Here is a 14756-nt window from a genome sequence, read left to right as displayed (position 1 = left end):
TCCAGGCTTTCTTTGGTCTTTGATCCAGACGTCCATGCTTTGTGTTTCTCTCTGTGTGTGCGTGTGCGTGTGCGTTAAGGCTGCAAAATGTTAGTATGTCTGTTTTACTGCTGTGTAGCAAGTGTCTGCACCCTGTTTTTTTGTTGTCGTTTTGAGCGACTGCAGACGATGCCAGACACAGAGAATAGTGTAGGTGTGTGTTACACAGGTACAGCTCACCCTTTAAATGGGGGATAATGACAGTTAATAATATACTGTGTGTGTACCCAGGCATTGTTGTGTGTGTGTGTGTTTGTGTTGCAGCTCAGTTGTTTAACCACGTCCATGCTTTCTCTGCTTTGTGTTTTGAATTCCTATAGAGCTGCCATTTACCCCTCAGGTTTACCTCTCCTTACAAAGGAGTGGCGGTATGTATTTACTCTGTAGTGTGCAGTTGTAGTGACTAGCCTCAGTGTGTGTTTGCGTTTGCATGTTTGTAAATGTAAAAGCACACACTCCTTTACTAACTTCCACTGGACTGTGTTTCTGTGTAATGTGGCCTTGCAACACTTTTTTTTTTCTTTGTTTTGGGATATTTTCATAGATTTCTCACAGGTTTCACTTTGTTTTTCCACCTTGGTTTGTTTTGTTTTGTTTTAACAGTGGTTCTGTATTTTGCATGTGACATACTTCATATAACCCCCCCCCCCCCCTTCTTTTTTGAAATTCTAATGGGAGTTTATAACTTCTCTGAACGTGTCGTGGGTAGTCTTCTGGTCTTTATCAGTTTTCTCCTCTTTGCTTCCAGAATGTGTGCAGTGTGAGGCCAGAAGCAAATACTTCACACTGTGTACAGCATCATATTAATGCATCGTTAAACCAGGACGGTCGTTAACTCGTCTGTTGTCATTCTACAATCGACCCCGTCCGTCCTGGTGGAGGCTGATGTGGATTAGAAACAGCTCTTAAAGCTTTTTAATATCAGATCCAGGCAAGAACAGAGTGCTTTGTGAATGTAGCCTCTGTCTGTTTCATGCCTTGGAGTCACATTTGTAACCGATTATGGTGTAAATTACACATTGTGTTGATGTATGTGTGTGTGTGTGTGTGGGCCCTAGGTGCGGGAGAAGCCTTCGTCCGACCTGCGAGTCGTCCCTGAGAACGAGCCGCTCGACTCGGACACCGAGGCTGAAAGGAACCTGATGGAGAGGATCAAGTCCATCAAACAGGAGAAGTGTGTATCAGCAGCGTTTAAACTCTGACAGGATGTAGATGCTGCATTAGAGCAGTGGTCAGCTGTGTATTACAATGATTTTAACTGCAGTTGAGCTGGTGGTGGTGGTCAGGCTCCTGAGTGGCCCGACACTCTATTTCGAGAGCAGGGTTTGATCCTTAATGGTGTCTGAAGCTTGGGAGTCTAAGGAGAACACGGTAGGTGTCGGGCTGGTGAAAGTCACGTGTCTCTGAGGAAGCACATGGGTGTCCTCACCCTCCAAGTGTTGGTGGCATCTTCTGTGATGGGAGTGAGAGGCTGAATACTGGCTGAAGATGGGGTACTGAATGTTGAAGTGGTGTTAATGGTCATGAAGTAATCGATTCACAAACGAGTGCGTTAGTCTCCATTGAAAAGCATCTTGTTAAAAGGGATGCCTGCGGTCCCTGTGTCCCTGACCTCACTGGTGTTTGTGGCTGAATGCCATCAAATCCACACAGCAGTGACTTCCCTGTAGAGCAGAGGGGGACTATCTGTAAATGCTCTTTATTTCAGAAGAAATGTTGGAGGAGAAGAAAGCATTTTGACTAAAAATTGAAGCTTATGTCTAACCTGTAATGTGTGTGTGTGTGTGTTCCAGAGAGGACCTAGCCTGCAGACTTCCAGACCTGGAGCAGCCCGGATCTGATCAGGAGAACCTGGACTCCGAGGCGTCTGCGAGCTCGGAGAGTCTGCTGGAAGACCGTGCGCTCAGTTCGGACACGGAAGGTCAGTATTAAGGTACAGGAACCCTGTCTTTATCTTCTCCAGTCTTGTTTCCGATGTCACTCTGAGCAATGACCCGTGTTTGGCCGCTGTCCTGTGTGTGGTGCAGGTGTGGACAGGACGCTGCTGCTGCAGTTAAAGAGGGTCGCGGTCCACGCTGCCCTGTAGCAGGTTACTATTTCACCGAACGGTGGAGAGGGTGGTGTGGGTGTTACTCAGAAGGTGGTGCATGTTTAGGAGTTTTTCTGTTGTGTCTTTTGGCATGAGACTGAGCATGGAACCTGCTCCTGTGGGAGGTTTGTGGGTGGTTTGTTTGTTTATGAAATGCTCTGTCCTAGGGAAACTAACCCAGTCAGAAGTTTGTACGGTGCTTGTGAATGGAACCCGGCGTCTGAATCTTCTGAGCTGCTGAAAAGAAGAATATTACAGTAAATGATTCAGGACTCTCAGAGATTTTACCATCATCAGCGTTCCCTGTGAAAAGGAGAAGTCAGATGTAGTCCACTGCTGGTGGAGGAGGAGAAGTAAAGACGTCTGGTTCCATTCCCCAGCGCTGGAAGTAGTCTCTGAGCCATTGAGCTCTTCACATCAACAACCTCTCTGTCTTTGTTTACATTTAACCTCTGAATGATACAGAAACTGGAGTCTTTACTGTGTGTGTGTGTGTTTGCTTCTCTACTGTAACCCAGTGGTTCTCAGCCCTCTTTCTGGAGACTCGCTGCACAACGATGTGTAGTTTCTCTGCTCACAGCGCCACTGCTCCAACTGAACAACTCCTTCACAAGCTCTTTGTGTCTGTGAATGAGAGAGAGACAGAGAGAGTGGTGCTAAGAGAGGCTTACTTCTCTGAGAAAAACTGTCTGTCTCTCACTCTTTCTCTGTCTGTCTCTGTCTCTCACTCCTCTCTCTCTCTGTCCCTCTCTCTGTCTCTCGCGCTCTCTCTCTCTGTCCTCTCTCTCTGTCTGTCTCCTGTCTCTCTCTCTGTCTCCTCTCTCTCTTCTCTCTCTCTCTCTCTGTCTGTCTCTCTCTCTCTGTCCTCTCTCTCTGTCTGTCTCCTGTCTCTCTCTCTGTCTCCTCTCTCTCTTCTCTCTCTCTCTCTCTGTCTGTCTCTCTCTCTCTTCTCTCTCTCTCTCTCTGTCTGTCTCTCTCTCTCCTATTGTATGATGCACAAATAAGTTTTGAATAGTTTTTGTGTAACGTTTAACATTCTCCCGCTCTTCTGTTGTTTTATGGAAACTCTGGTGCAGGAAAATCACAAGTTTTCATTTAATTCATCAAAAATTAACATGTTATTGCGCTATATTCACAGCCTCCATCTGTAACTGGTCTAAACCCACACTCACACAGACTTTCAGACACAGTATTGTCCCCAAGAACAGAACAAACCCATCACAGTCTTCTGCAGCTTTTTCGTGATTGAGCTCAGAACCAACGCAGCGCCCAATAAACTCTTCACTCTCCACACGGCTTCAGTCTTAGGTTCTTTTTCTTTTTGTCGAATAAATGATATTTGATGAAAGTGGAGAAAGTTTGAATACTGAGTTACATTTATACGTTACACACAAACTCTTTCAGACTTGTTTGTCCAACAGTTTAAAACAGCAGCTGAGCCCCGCCCTTTTCCCCTGACTTTATAAGGGGTCTGTACAGAGAACCACAACCTTATGGACCCTAACTGAGCATGACCTTGGTGCATGACGTCCTGGTGGGTTTGGTGTTTGTTGGTTGTGTTGTTTGTTTTTGTTTGTCGCACAAACCGACATTTGTCTCGTTTCTTTCCAGTGAAAACCACCTCAGTGCCAAGAATTCCCAAACCATCTTCCCCTCCCAAGTTTATAAAAGCTTCATCAGCAGAAAGCTGCAGCCCCTCGGGCCCCGATCCCCCTGCTCTCTCCGCCACGAGGGACCCTCTCCATCGCCGGCACCCCATAATCCCCCGGACCCTTCGTCTGCCACCAGGCATCTTGACCCACCCGGCCGTCCAGTCCCTGCCGCCGCGGAAGGCTCAGTCCATGACTCTGGTTCAGAGACGGCCGCAGCCCGGACGCAGAAAAGACAGCATCCAGTCTCTGTTTATAGCTCCCGGAACCGAGCTCCACTTCCCCCCGGACCAGGTCTCCCCCACTTCCAACGCTCAGGAGCCCCTCCTGTCCCCCCGACGCTTCTCAGACCCGGACATCGCTCACATCCCGGACGGGCCTTAACTCTGGCTCCGATGTTGACTTGGTGCTGAGGCTCTCTCCAGAGCAGGGAGCTTGCTCTGTGGTAGCGGCCTGTTCACACTTGCCTTTTGTCTGAATGTTGTCTGTATCTGCATCTTTAAAAGTCACTGATTGTGGTCTGAGGCTTGTCCACGTTCACGGCCCAGTGGCGTAGAGCTCCGGCTCCATCTGTGGACCTCAAAGTTTTATGTAAATGTTACACACGAGACTGAGATCCGTCTGGATTTGGACGCCGTGATCAGACTTCAGTGCCAAGGGTGAACCGGGCTGGTGTTTCCCTTTTTGTTTAAACCCTGGATATTTTTATGTTTTCCCTGCTGTAACACACACTTTCAGCTCAGTGACTGGGTGCTAAAGTTGATGAATATCTTCAGAGAAAACACTAAAATGTTTGGGAGCGCTGCACCTGCGGGACCTTCGGGACCTACTGGACCTGCGGGACCTGCTGAGAGTGAATCCTGAAGTGTGTTGAACACTCGCGCTCAGGACCAAAGTTTAAGCCCCTGCTATAAACGGCCATAGCACACTGACCCAGAACCAGGTCTGATCCACACTCTACAAGCGCTCAGCCACTGAGGAAAATCCCATTCAGCCGAATGAGAAACAGCAGAACACCAGACGGACATTTTGAGCGTGTCACTGTTATATTTATTAATATTTTGGCTTAGGTTTTAAAGTGAAGTCCACTGCGATGTTACTGCCTCGGTCTGTGTCCGAATATCGACCCGTGGACACACACAGCTTTGTATTCAACAAACACAAGGACGGTGTTGTGGAGAAGCTCCAGCTGCAGTGGCTCTTTTGGCTTTTCCCCTTTAAAAAGAGGCTCTCATTAAAGGTGATGGCTTCATACAGAACTCTGAGAGCCACTCGACTCTTAAACAGTTCTTGGTCTGATTCTGTAGAGGAGCAGATTATGACAAATACACATTTTTATAAATCTATCCCAGTCTCTTCAAGTCATTAATCACTCCCCAAGTTTACACACGTTATACAGTCATCCTCTGACGCACGTCATCGCCTCTTACTCCCGGTCACACAGCAAACACCCTGCTGTCCAGCTCCGTGCCTGTGTGGTGAGGGGAGATGAGGAGCGAGGGGGCGGTCCTCCTCCTGGGGCCGAACCGACCGTCTCCTGATGATTCGTCTGATGCTTTAGACCCCTGCACCCCTCGAGAGCCGTGGTAATGAGAGTTAAACACACGTTGTTAAGATTTAAAAACTCTCAGCGTAGTTACTTTAATTCGGCAGGTCACCGCCTCTCTGCTCTCTCTGTGACGGAGCGGGTGGTTTTTGTTTTCTGTGAGTGCCGATGTAATCCAATCCAAAAGTTCGCTGTGATTTAATACAGAAACAACGTTAATATCACCCTCCGCTCCTGTGCCACGCAGTAACGGAGGGTTCCACTGCTGTCACGGGTCTCAGCTCATTGTCAGATACTGAGAAACACTCCGTACTGCGGAGGCCCAGCTGTGATATGAGCTCCTGATGAATATTATTTAAAAGTAAGGGTGCTGTCGTGGCTGATTCGGCTGAATGGGGTTTGGCAGAAGCTTGTTTGACCTCACGACGTTGTGCCTGTGATAAACACGTGAGCGGAGTTGTGACTGACAGGTCTTTAGTTAAAGAACTAATGTTGATGAGTGGCTTCATACAGTTTTAAAAGCAGCCGAGTGGAGAACAGTCCTGAGAGTGTAACAAGCCCAGTGTGTGGGTGTGTGTGTATAAAGCTTAATGGAGATATGAGGTATTATCAGATGTCTCACTGCTCTGGAAGCCAGTCCCGTCGTCCGGACGACTGATGTCTCACCAAGCACTTTTCTCTGGAGCTGTATTAATGTGGGATTCTTTTTTTTTTTTCTGTTTATTTTTAAGGCCTCGGACCCTGTCACGGTTCTGTTTTATGCTTCGTTTATTGTTTTTTTACATGAACATTAGCAGGTAGTTGCACCATTCCATCTCTTTTCCATTGACGCCTCGACAAAGAAAGAAAAAGAAAGGACCACAAGGAGCACAGAGGACTCTCCTGAGGCCGACTGAGACGCTGGTGTTTGATCTGTTTCCCGTGAGCGTATAAACTGTGGAGGGACGCTCCGCGGAGTGGACCCCGGACCTGTTCTGTGTTTACACCCTAATGGACCATTTTTACCCCTTTTTTTTTAAACCTGAGCGCAAAACGAAATAAAAACAGCACAAGACACTTTTCTCTCGGAGGAGGAGACGAAGCGTTGCCTGACGGCGTTCTTTCGGGGACAGTTTATTGTTAAAAGTAAATATGATTAGATCTGAAGAATAAATTCAATACTATATTCTCAAAGTTGTGTGGGGATTAATGAAAGGTTAAAGACATGGTGATAGTTCTGTAATAAAATCATAAACATTCGAGAGTAAAGTGTGATTATTTCCAGAGAAAGTGGCAGTATTAACTTTTTAAATCAAATCTGATCCTGATGATGTTTGGAAAGATGTTTTTTATTTATTTTTTTAACACGAATCGGCCACTTTTCACTGGAAATAGCACTGATCCCATGTTGTTTTATAGTGTTACAGGTGTGTTGTAATATCAATGTCATAATAGTATTGGTTTTATGCTTCATATTTAACACTTTTTATTTTTAAGCGTGGCCCTGAGAGAGCTGTCGTCCGTTTGCCATGTTCCCGTCTCGGGACTGTAACCTGTCGCCCTCTTCTCTCTGATCTGTGTGCACCTCATCTCCGAGTGTATTTCCCTCTGTTCAGTGGCTGTAAGAAGGTTGTGGTCGGTGAGAATCTCTTGAGAGAAGTTGAGGACGCGTGCCGTGTTTACTAACGTCCCTGTAAAAACCTGCTGGTGTGTGTTCGTCCTGTGAGGAAGTGTAAGGATGTGGCTGAGAATGAATGAGTGAATGTTAATTATTAATGTTTTACAGGGTTAGGACCAGACTTTTTGTTTTTGCTTTTTTTTGGCTTTTATTTTGTATCTTTCCACACAGCTGTTTGTGTTTAATGGACAGATCGGACTAATTATTTTCTTACAATACAATTTGTACTTGCTGCAGATGTGTGTTTGTGTGGGTTTTTTCCTCATGTTTAGTTTTATCAGGAGTCTCTCATATCTCCTCAGTCACGGCCAACATCCAGGAACTTCACAGCAGAAATAAAAGGGAGAAGCAAAGACGTCCACGTTGTTGTTTCAAATGTCCTTCGCCCCTGGAAATGCCTCAGAACATAGAGGGGCAGGTTTTAATTTCTGACACAGCCATAAAACTCTGTATTCACATTGTGTTTCACTTGAAAATGTAGTCCCTTTCAGAGACAACTTTAATAACAACCTGCACCTTAAAGTTCTCCCTCACTTTAACACATTAAAAGGCATAACCTACTGCAGTGTGCTTTAATCATCATTGTATAGCAATAAAACTTTTATAAGCCCAGTTTTATGCTGATTTTTTAAGAATGTGTAATGTTATATATCATTAGTGCTAATGCTAGCAGTAGCACATTGTTTAATGTGTTTTAGACGCAGCAATACTTCAGATTCACCAAAGTAATTGAACATAGATCACAAAAGTGGCCTTAAAACAGCAGAGCAAAGTTTCATGGACTTGACAAAATACAGTTCAGTGTTTTAGGGAAAGAAATGGCTTAAAATGGTCTTTTTTTGGCCTGGGTTTCATGTGACATGTAAAGCACCAATGGACTCGCCTCTGGAGGGCTTCCAGCTACAGGTGAGTGGTTGAGGAATTGAGCGGGTGGAGATTGAGGTGAGGGCTAATGACCGATCAAGACATTTTAAGGCCTTCTGGGACTTTTCCAGAGGGAAAAAATATAATTATGAGTTGAGGGGAGCTGTTGGGGATCAAATTAAATATTTCTACTTCTTTTTTATATAGATAATGTGTTTAATTGTGACCATAAACGCTGTAATAAACGTTTAAAACAGTAAGGTGTAAAAAACCCTAGAATTTAACCCGTGTAGTGCACTATGTAGGGTATGAAGCTCGCCCCTAAAGCCGCTCCGTTGTCATGGTGAGGACTCTTATTTTGTACTTGTCCACGTCACTCCCGGTCGGTGCGATGGCTGCTAGCAGACTGGAGATCAACTTCGTTCGGCTGCTGGCGGAATGCGAGAGCAGAGCGGGAGAAAAACGAGATAAAGATGGAGAAAATGAGAGATGGCGGCTGGAACAGGTGCGGAAAGAGAGAGATAGAGGAGGGGGAGCTGTGGCGAAACGCATTAAACTAGGATAAATTATAAAGCTGAGATTAGCTAGCTGATACTTAATTGAAATTTTCCGTTCCACCTTAATAAAGTGTATCTGTTAGAACGCGAGCCCGGCTCTGTTTAAGGTGGAACTGTGAATTGAAAACATGAAACTTAGCTTTATTCGTGAAATGAGATTTTAAAATGGTTTCTCGTTGTGTCACAAATAATAGAGAAAGAGCGGAGGAGATAAAGAAGTGATTAATTTTAAGGAAATTAAATATAATAGAGATGCTTATTGAAGCTTGATTTAGCCTGTTTTGCCTTGTAAATTATTTTATAAACTCTTGTGTTTATAACAACGTGTGTGTGCCAGGAATCGTTAAATATATTTTTAAAAATAGCCCTTTTCTAGTCCTATTTTATGCCTCGCAGTTGTTATCGTACCTTTAAGACTGGTTTATGTAAATGAGTTCTCTTCTGATTGGTTATCCTTTAATTCTGCCACCTTCTGAATCAGTCCACTGTGAATGGGCATTACATGTTTATAGACGTGTCCATGTGTTCCTGGTCTGCAGTGGTCAGAACTGTCCAAAAGTGGACCCAGGAAGGATGACAGGTGACCAGTAGCTCTTCTGTGGGATCGGTCCAGAGGGACTCACCTTCACTCCCTCCTCCATCAGTGAGAGTCGGACCCGGGCCCCTGTCGCCGCTCACTACTCGTCTTCCTTCTGACCACTGCACACCGGGAACTCCCCCCAGACCTGAGTTCTGGAGACACTCCGACCAAAACATTATGAACATCACTTTAATGTGGCCCTCAGATCCTTACACTGACCATTTCTCCTGCTCCCAACATCAACGTCAAGAACTGACTGTTCACTCGCTGCCTGACGGGGGGACAGCGTTATTTACAGTGTGTTATTGTCAGTGGTTTTAATCTTGTGGCTGATCTGTGATTAGAACTCCACACTGTGAGTCCTGTGTTTGAGTTGTTGTTTATTATTAGACAGCGCTGTAAACAACAGAAACCAGTGTAAAGCAATTTCATAAACTACACAGCGACAAGCAGCTGATTGGATGCCACCTCGTGGTGCTGTGGTCTTATGTTTTTAGCCTGTACTCTTCAAAATGGTGGTTCTACAAGGGTTCGGATCATGAAGGGGTTCTAGAGATGGACGGAGAATGTGCTGTAGGTTCTACACAGGTTCTACACAGCACCTTTTAGAAGAGGATTCTATACGGCACCAAAAACCGTTCTTTTATTGTTACGATGTTAAGTTTGTTACAACAGAGGAACCATTTTGGTGCTGAATAGATGTAATGTGTGTAATTATTTGTCATTGTACAAGGTACAACAAAGTCATCCACAGCACCCGGGGAGCGTTTGGGGGCATTCAAGGGCACTTCAGCCGTGGAAGTCCCTGCTGGTCCTGGGGATTGACCCGGCAACCTTCTGGTACCAAGCCCGGTATCTAACCTGAAGAACCCCTTCATTAAACACTCACTCAGTCACTTGCACACACACCTGTGGACAGTCTTTAGCCAGTGCTTTATTTTTATAAAGTGCTGAAGGACTAAAGAATGATTGTGTTCAGTTTAACAGCAGCGTTAGTGTTTTTCTGTGTTGTATCCGACTTGTTCACAAAGCTCAGAAAAACAAAACATCCTGCTGCTCCAGGTGTGTCTTTATCAAAGCCCTCCCTCAACACAGAGGAGCTGTGTATATAATATATATCTATTTTATTTTTGCAGTACGTTGCTGCTCTGGATGAGATGCTGGTCGCTCTGAGGAAGAATCCGAGGTAAAGCTGAAGTATTAGGGATTTCCTGAGACTGGGTTTGTGGAATTATGTCGATATATAAACTGTCGGCCAATTCTCTCGGCTCCACTGACCACACAAGAGCTGCGGTGATTCGGTTGGTGGCCCACTGAGGGGTTTAAAAACTCCAGCAGCACTGCTGTGTCTGATCCACTCTACACCAGCACAACACACACTAACACACCACCACCACGTCAGTGTCACTGCAGCACTGAGAATGATCCACCACCACATCACACCTGCTCTGTGGGGGTCGTGAGCGCTGAGGAACAGGGGGAGAGGGGATAACAAAGTATGCAGAGCAACAGATGGACTACAGTGTGCTCCTGTGTGGTCAGTGGAGCAGAGAGAGTGGACCGTGAGTGCAGAAATAAGGACGTATCAGGAGTGTTATCGCTGACTGATGTTTATCCCCCACAGACTTTAAATCCACATGGTAATGTCATGTTTGTTTTTTTCTGGTAGTAAACCGTGCCCTGAGCTGCTGACGGACTACACCCGGAAAGTGGACTTCCTCAAGGGCCTCATAGAGGCTGAGAAACTGGTCAGTGTTTATGAATCTCATGTCCATCAGCACTCAGAGCTCATACCCCTCACTTCACTGTGAGGTAATGAGGTTTAGAGTAGGGTCTAATAACAAAATTAATATAATATCAATTAAAATACTGTACAGACGTTTACATACGGAGAGAAAGATCACTTTATTCACGACTGAGGGACTTTAACTCACTGAAATACAGTGAAAGTAGAAAAATCTGAGACTAAAATAATAACAATGATTTATTTGTTTATTGTAATAAAGTCATTGTGAAGTTGGAGATATAAAAGAAAACAAAGTAATAAAATGTAGTAAACCGATATAACATTTAGTTTTTACTTTTACATAAAGTTTAAGTTCTTTAGCCAAAGTTTACATCATAGATTCATCCGTACATCCATCCACTGTCTGTAACTCTTATCCAAGTTCAGGGTCGCGGTGGGTCCAGAGCCTATCTGGAATCATTGGGCGCAAGACAGGAACACACCCTGGAGGGGGCGCCAGTCCTTCACAGGGCAACACACACACACACACACACACACACTCACACCTACGGACACATTTGAGTCTTCAATCCACCTACCAACGTGTGTTTTTAGAGTGTGGGAGGAAACCCACGCAGACACAGAGAGAACACACCACACTCCTCACAGACAGTCACCCGGAGGAAACCCACGCAGACACAGGGAGAACACACCACACTCCTCACAGACAGTCACCCGGAGGAAACTCACGCAGACACAGGGAGAACTCACCACACAGAGATCTGATTGGACGAGAGCTGTTCCCTGAGCGCTGAGACTTTTAACTCTCCCTGTATCCCTCCATTTTAAAGCTATGTTCCATTAACCCTTCATATGCTCTGTCGCACCAGAGAGGGGCTTAAAGGTGGGCTTCACAGCAGCGTCAGGTGTTACAGAGCACCACCTCCAGCTCCAAACTGCACATATATTGTGTATGAAACAAAGGACATGGAAATGATCTTGTTTTTTTTTTCCCCCTCTGACTTCCTCAGACGTCTCCGACAGAGAAAGCTTTAGCGAATCAGTTCCTGGCTCCAGGTCGAACTCCTACGATCCCCACGGAGCGAACGGCGGTGTCAAAGACGGTGCACATCCAGAGTAAAGCTCGCTGCACTGGGGAGATGCGCTCGGAGCTGATGGGGACGGTAAGACTCCTCTCTCTCTGATCTGCAGCCTCCGGAGCAGCGGGGGGTGGACGGTAAACGCTGGGGTTAGGGTTAGTCTCACACACACACACCTGTAGACAGTTTTACACACTGAACCTGCTGATGTTAAACTGCAGCTCTGTGGCTCCGCAGACAGATGTTTTTGACCCAGTATTTACTCCACTCTGAATTACGACTTTAAGAAATCAAGACACAATAGTGCTGCGTAAAACACGCTACAGCTGACTGTGAAAAGACTTCACACGGTCAGTAACTCTGCGGAGCGTAGTCTGGGTTTTGACGTGACCAAGGCCTCGTGATTCAGTGTCCACAGCTGCGTGTGTGTGTTGGGTTGTGAATGACGTTGTGGAGGAACCCTGCTGAGACTCTGAGCTCCGAATACGTAACGATGCGGACGCAGAGCGCTGTCTTCACAGTGGAACGGTGTCTGTGATGTTGCTGTTTATTTAAACTCTGATGATGTCCCTGTTTTCTCTGAACAGGTCGACGCTGGGGCAGGTGGGTCATGTGTTTTTATGTTTTATTAAACAAAAGATATTTTTAATAAATGACACTTGGTGAAGAATGTGGTGGAGTCATCGTTAACGTGTGTGTGTTGTTGTTTTTTTTATCTTCATCAGGTTTATCTGAGACAGAACTCAGGAACAGAAGGTAACACACACACACACACACACACGCATTCTTACCTCATTTCTTTCTCTTCTATCCCTCCCCCCTTTCTCTATTTATAAATAATGCAGATGTAGTGTGTAATAATGACCTGACAAACCTGAGAAGTAATTTCTGCCGTTGCTCTTTATCTCTGTTCCTCTCAGTCGCAGCGTTCCCGTAGACGAGCGACAGAGCGCCGCGGAGCTGGACGCCATTCTGCAGCGTCACCACGGCGTCCAGGAGAAACTGGCCGAGGACATGTTGAACCTGGCCCGAAATCTGAAGAACAACAGCCTCGCCGCTCAGAACATCATCAAACAGGACAACCAGGTCAGGCCCCGCCCCTTTACCTCTTCTACTTCACCTGTGGCCCTGTCCAATCACGTATCAGACACAGGAAAGTGGGCGGAGCAACTGGGGGCTGTGTTTCGGTCACATGATTCAGTCCAGCTCAGCCCCAACACAAAGGGTGAGCGGGTTCAGCTCGGGGGCTCCGGTCCGGTTCTGGTCCCTTGGCGATGGAAAAGGGGTAAAATAAAAAATTTAAAAAAGCAGGTCGTGGATTTAAAGCCTTCAATAAACACTCTCTCACAGACTCCTGAGAAATGCAAGACCACCATCTTGTGGTCAGAACGTGACTCCACATTTTAATGGAAATAAATCATTAGTCTGTAAACAGTGACCGCAGTGAGACGGCGGCGGTTTGTTGGAGCTGTAAACAATATTTTGACTGCTTTGAGAAACGCGGTCCGGTCACACAGCCCAGTGAACACACACACACACCACGGGAAAATCAACAACGACCTGTCATTTGACCAGGGGACAGGACACAAACTGGACACACAGTCAGGACCTCGGGCTGAAAATGAAGACTGTCTGATAAACAGCTGTCAGTCGGTCGTACGTCTTCCGTCACACACTAATTCCTTGCTGCTGAAATATTTCCTGTGGGTTGAGTTTATCTCGGAATCTCGGACATGTTTCACACTCAGGAATTACAGAAATGTGATCACAATCAAGTTATAAATAACTCAACATATGTTTACAGCTGCTCCGCAAAGCTGCCGTCTCACTGAGGTCACCACAGGCTGTTCACTCTCTGTTTACTGCACTTCAGACTAATGCTGCATTTACTTTAAATCTTACACTCAGAGTCACCACAAGGGGGCAGCCTCGCGTTTCTCAGGAGTCTGTAACTGTATAATGATCTTATACTGTGTTATTACAGTGGATGGTTATTGACCAAACAGACTGTGTGTGTGTGTGTGTGTGTCGATGTTTATATCTGTTTTATTTATTTTACACACAGGAAAATGAGAATTAAAGGCAAAGGTGTCGCCCAAACACCGATCACATCTTTAAACTAGGTCACGGAGAGTGTTGATGATATTAATAATAAAGGACTCTGCCGGTCATTCTGACCATTCTTTGGACCCTTGAGTTGTGTAAAGAAAAGCAAAACATTATAAATGGAGTTTAACGACAATGATAATGGTTATAAATGTCATTATTACATTAATATAAACACGGAGAACTTCAGAAAAGAATCAGAATCATTGTATTTTCCCAGGTATGACTTCTGCTGAAGCTAAAATCTCAACAGAGCCCAGATGTGAGAGGTCCCTGTAAAAGGAGCCCAAGAAAAGACCTAAAAGTGGCAGTAAATGTGTTAGAGGCTGCACCTGCTCCACTTGAATCTGATAAAATGTTTAAATGGTTCTTTTCTTCCTCCTTTCTTTTCCGTTCCAGACTCTGACTCAGTCCATGCGGCAGGCCGACGTGAACTTTGAGAAGCTGAAGCTGGAGTCGGAACGTCTGGAGCAACACGCCAAAAAATCTGTCAACTGGTTTTTCTGGCTGATGCTGATTTTAGTTTCCTTTACTTTTATCAGTATGATCCTTTTCATTAGACTCTTCCCCAGACTCCGGTGAGAGAGAGAGAGCAGGGGAGAGAGAGAGAGAGAGAGCAGGGGAGAGAGAGACAGACAGAGAGAGAGAGAGAGAGTGTTAGATAGTTAGAGATACACATTAATATTCAAAACATGAGTGAGAGGGAGGAGAGTGAGATGATAGATTAAGAGTGTATCATCTCAGTCTCTGAATGAGTGAGGGTGAGTGAGTGATGGAGTGAGAGGGTGAGTGAGTGATGGAGTGAGAGGGTGAGTGAGTGATGGAGTGAGAGGGTGAGTGAGT

At 45.6% G+C, this 14756-nt stretch overlaps 2 protein-coding genes across 6 annotated transcripts in view; both read left to right on the top strand.

Annotated features, from left to right (window-relative positions):
- The window catches only part of si:zfos-588f8.1, an 82908-nt gene extending 75352 nt beyond the window's left edge, over positions 1-7556 (top strand). For 4 of the 5 annotated variants that reach the window (XM_066646879.1, XM_066646877.1, XM_066646878.1 and 1 more), the window contains 4 exons: positions 360-407; positions 1098-1213; positions 1833-1960; positions 3740-7556. In XM_066646879.1, coding sequence (XP_066502976.1) covers positions 360-407; positions 1098-1213; positions 1833-1960; positions 3740-4161 — 714 coding nt within the window. In that variant the 3' untranslated portion in view covers positions 4162-7556. Of the gene's footprint in view, positions 1-359; positions 408-1097; positions 1214-1832; positions 1973-3739 lie in introns of all 5 variants that reach the window. The other variant, XM_066646880.1, reaches the window with a different exon arrangement.
- Positions 7557-8213: 657 nt separating this feature from the next.
- use1 (unconventional SNARE in the ER 1 homolog (S. cerevisiae)) lies at positions 8214-14756 on the top strand. Its single transcript, XM_066648259.1, has 8 exons — positions 8214-8349; positions 10118-10167; positions 10651-10729; positions 11739-11891; positions 12395-12410; positions 12533-12563; positions 12728-12893; positions 14313-14756. Exons 1-8 carry the CDS (start codon positions 8236-8238, stop codon positions 14493-14495), a joined length of 792 nt encoding a protein of 263 aa, XP_066504356.1. The 5' UTR covers positions 8214-8235; the 3' UTR covers positions 14496-14756.

The sequence above is a fragment of the Hoplias malabaricus genome, chromosome 16 (assembly GCF_029633855.1).
Source record: "Hoplias malabaricus isolate fHopMal1 chromosome 16, fHopMal1.hap1, whole genome shotgun sequence".
Classification (NCBI taxonomy): Eukaryota; Metazoa; Chordata; class Actinopteri; order Characiformes; family Erythrinidae; genus Hoplias; species Hoplias malabaricus.
Note: the sequence above shows the minus strand (reverse complement) of the source record. Positions and strands in the feature narration are given on the sequence as shown.